Source organism: Emiliania huxleyi (assembly GCF_000372725.1).
Source record: "Emiliania huxleyi CCMP1516 unplaced genomic scaffold EMIHUscaffold_698, whole genome shotgun sequence".
NCBI lineage: Eukaryota > Haptophyta > Isochrysidales > Noelaerhabdaceae > Emiliania > Emiliania huxleyi.
The window spans coordinates 10616-13711 of record NW_005196773.1 but is presented as its reverse complement, the minus strand read 5'-3'; the positions used below and the strand labels follow the sequence as shown (position 1 = coordinate 13711).

The 3096-nt window shown below is 68.2% G+C and overlaps 1 protein-coding gene across 1 annotated transcript in view; it reads right to left on the bottom strand.

Moving 5' to 3' along the window:
• The window catches only part of EMIHUDRAFT_248724 (hypothetical protein), a gene marked incomplete at both ends in the record, with an annotated part of 2237 nt that extends 789 nt beyond the window's left edge, over nt 1-1448 (bottom strand). The window contains 2 exons of the mRNA XM_005762054.1: nt 1064-1365; nt 1443-1448. Of these exons, the coding sequence (XP_005762111.1) occupies nt 1064-1365; nt 1443-1448 (308 nt within the window). The remainder of the gene's footprint in view (nt 1-1063; nt 1366-1442) is intronic.
• Nucleotides 1449-3096: the final 1648 nt, after the last annotated feature.

Sequence of the window (3096 nt, the reverse complement as noted above, 5' to 3'; positions counted from 1 at the left end):
GACTGCGAATGCCCACGCCAGCGAAGTGAGGCCGAGCGGAGAGAACTGCGACAGCCGCGGCGCCGCCTCGGCGGCAATGGCGTCGAAGAGTTCAGGCGCCGCGTGCCCCGCCGACGCAAACGCCCACGCGGTGTTGGCGAGGCCCTGCGGGTCGAATTCGGCCAGCCGCGGCGCCGCGGCCTCGGAGAGCGCATTAAAGAGGGCGGGCGCGCTGCGGCGCGCCTTCGCAAACGCCCACGCGGTGTTGGCCAGCTCCTGCGGCTTGAAGCCGCCGACGCCGCGGCGCGCCACCTCCGCAGCGAGCGCGTCGAAGAGCAGAGGCACGGGGGCGGCCGACGGCTTGCCTCTGCAGCTGCCCGCCGCGCCGTCGGCCGCACACGCCCATGCGAGGATGGAGAGCTCCTGCGGCTTGAACTGCGACAGCCGCGGCGCCGCCTCGGCGGCGATGGCGTCGAAGAGTTCAGGCGCCGCGTGCCCCGCCGTCGCGTACGCCCACGCGGTGTTGGCGAGGCCCTGCGGGGAGAAGGCGTCCAGGGAGAGCAGAGACCGACCAGAGAGCGCGTCGAAGAGTGCGGGCGCCGCATGCGCCACCTTCGCAAACGCCCACGCGGTGTTGGCCAGCTCCTGCGGCTTGAAGCCGCCGACGCCGCGGCGCGCCACCTCCGCAGCGAGCGCGTCGAAGAGCTCCGGCGCGGGCTTGCCAGCCTTGGCGAAGGCCCAAGCCATGTTGCTCATGTCCTGCGCGTTGAACTCTGCGACGCGCGCCGTCCCCTCCGCCGCGACCGAATCGAACAGGCGATGTGGCGCGTGCCCCACCGTCGCGCTCGCCCACACCAGGTTGCACAGGCCCTGCGGCGCAAAGTCGGCGAGGTGCGGCCGCGCGGCGGTGGCGATGGCGTCGAGGAGGGCGACAGGCTGCCGCCCGCCCGCCGCCGACGCCCACGCCGCCGACGCCCACGCCGCGCGCGCGAGTCGCTTGGCGGTGATGTCCTTCTCTCCGCCTCCGCCACCGCCGCCGACGGCGGTGTCGCCTCCCCCTTCTCCGCCTCCGCCTCCGAGCCACGGGCCGGATGCTCCGTGGAGCGCGTCGAGCAGCGCAGCCTCGGTCGCGCCCCAGAGCTGCTCGGCCGGCGTCTCGCGGACCCGCAGCCGCGCGAGGTTGCACAGCAGCTGAATGCACTGCGCCGGAGACCAGTCCGCCACCGACGCCGCGCTGTCGCGGCAGAGCGCGCGGAAGGCGGGGCCCGACAGAGCGGCCCGGCGCTGCCGTAGAGGCTGGCGGCTGTGCCCGAGGTTGTTCCAGCAGGCGCGGAGGTGGGACGCGGTGAGGTGGCCGCGCCACCGCGAGTGCAGCCCGAGCAGGTCCTGCACGCTCCCAGAGGCCAGCAGCTGCGCCTCGAGCTGCTGCAAGCCGTGCGGCGGCGGCGGCGGGCTGCGGTGACGGCCATCGGACCCGCGGCCAGCCCGTCGCGCGCCAGCGGCGTCGCGCGGAGCGCCGGCCGCACCGCGGGCTGCCGGGCGGCGGTCAGCGGCTCTATGCGCTGCGTGGCTACCGGCGCTGGGAACCTCGCTGATCGCCGCTCGTGTCGCCAAAGTGCGCAGTAGTGCCGACCGAGCACGGGCGCGTAGCGATTGGCGGCATAGCATGGTGCACGCCGCCTCCTTGTCCGAGAGCGTCGAACCCGAGAGCGTCGAGCGTCGAACCGAGAGCGTCGAAGCGAGAGCGAACCCTCCCAACTCCCGCGCGATCGCCCTCGCGACTCAAGGGTGCGTGACCGCCGTGAGCTGACCCAAGTAAATAACGGGAGCAGAGTCAGGTGAGCTCCCCGGCCCTGGATGTGAGGTTGATAACTGCACTCCAAGTGCTCCAAGTCAGGTTAGTTGATTGTACACGTACATCAAGAGAGTACTCTCGTATCGTCACAACTCTCTCGCGTACTGTTACGAGCTGAGCTGGACCTCATCACAGACGGTGGTAGAGGTGCCCAAGGAACCAGACTCGCGGGTCACGAAGACACCACGACGCTCCCGAGGGGGCGGCTGCTGCCTCCCACGTGTCGGCATGTCGACGTAGAAATGTACATGGTAGCGGGTGGGGAGCTATCCTCTGGGCCGGCGCGGGGCCCCCCGGAGGCACCGTGCGCCGCGCCGCAGTGCGGAAACGGGGCCCCGGCGCTCATACTCGCTCATACCACCAACTTCCCGAATGATTACGGTTGATTAGAGGGCAGATTCGGAGAGATCTCGAGGAGTACATACAGATAGACCCTCCAACCATCAGAAAACTCCGACCTGATCGGTCGTACTGACCGCCGACAGATCACTCCGGACAGCAGACAGGCCGACGTCTGCACGCGGCCGGCCGGGCGAGAGGCTTGACACGATCCGACCCTGCGACCCTGACGCTGCTGCTCTAGCTATCAGCCATGCACTGCTGACTGCTGCCACAATGTGCGACCTGTGCTGGCCCACTTGGCGGCCTTCCCGGTCAGTGGTGAGGCGCAGTTCAGAGCTGTCGATGGCGCGATGCCCTGGTCCCACATTGGTGACACGATACCACCAAGTTTGCCGGTCCAAGAGAGAGGCACCGGCGCTGTCCTGAGAAGGTGCATGGTCCCTCTTGACTGCCCATGCGCGCGAGGCTGTGTAGGCATAGCCTCGAGAGTGCCAGCAGCCAATCCGAGGTGACGCGCATTGCGCCAGAAGCGTGCACACGATGGAAGGACACCTTCCTACTGGCCGTACGATCAGGTCGTCACTGAATGCTTGATACTAAGGCCGCGAGCTATGCAGGTGATCAATTGTGCATCATGGCACGGTCAGCTGCGCCGACAGGCTGTCGCAAGGCGTGATAGCATGGCCGCAAGTACGCCGAATTCCCATGAAAACAAGTAAAAAAACTGCGAAAAAGAAAAACAATCCGAAAAAATCGGCGCCTTCGGCGGGCCATGGGACCCCATCTCCCCCCCGCATGGACACCCTCTGGGGCCCCCGCGCCGGCCCAGAGGAGCTATCGGTGCGCTCAACTCTCGCCGGTTCTGCCACAAGAAGCGCTGCTCGAGCACCTCGAGCAGTTTGCAGAATTCGCTAGCCCAG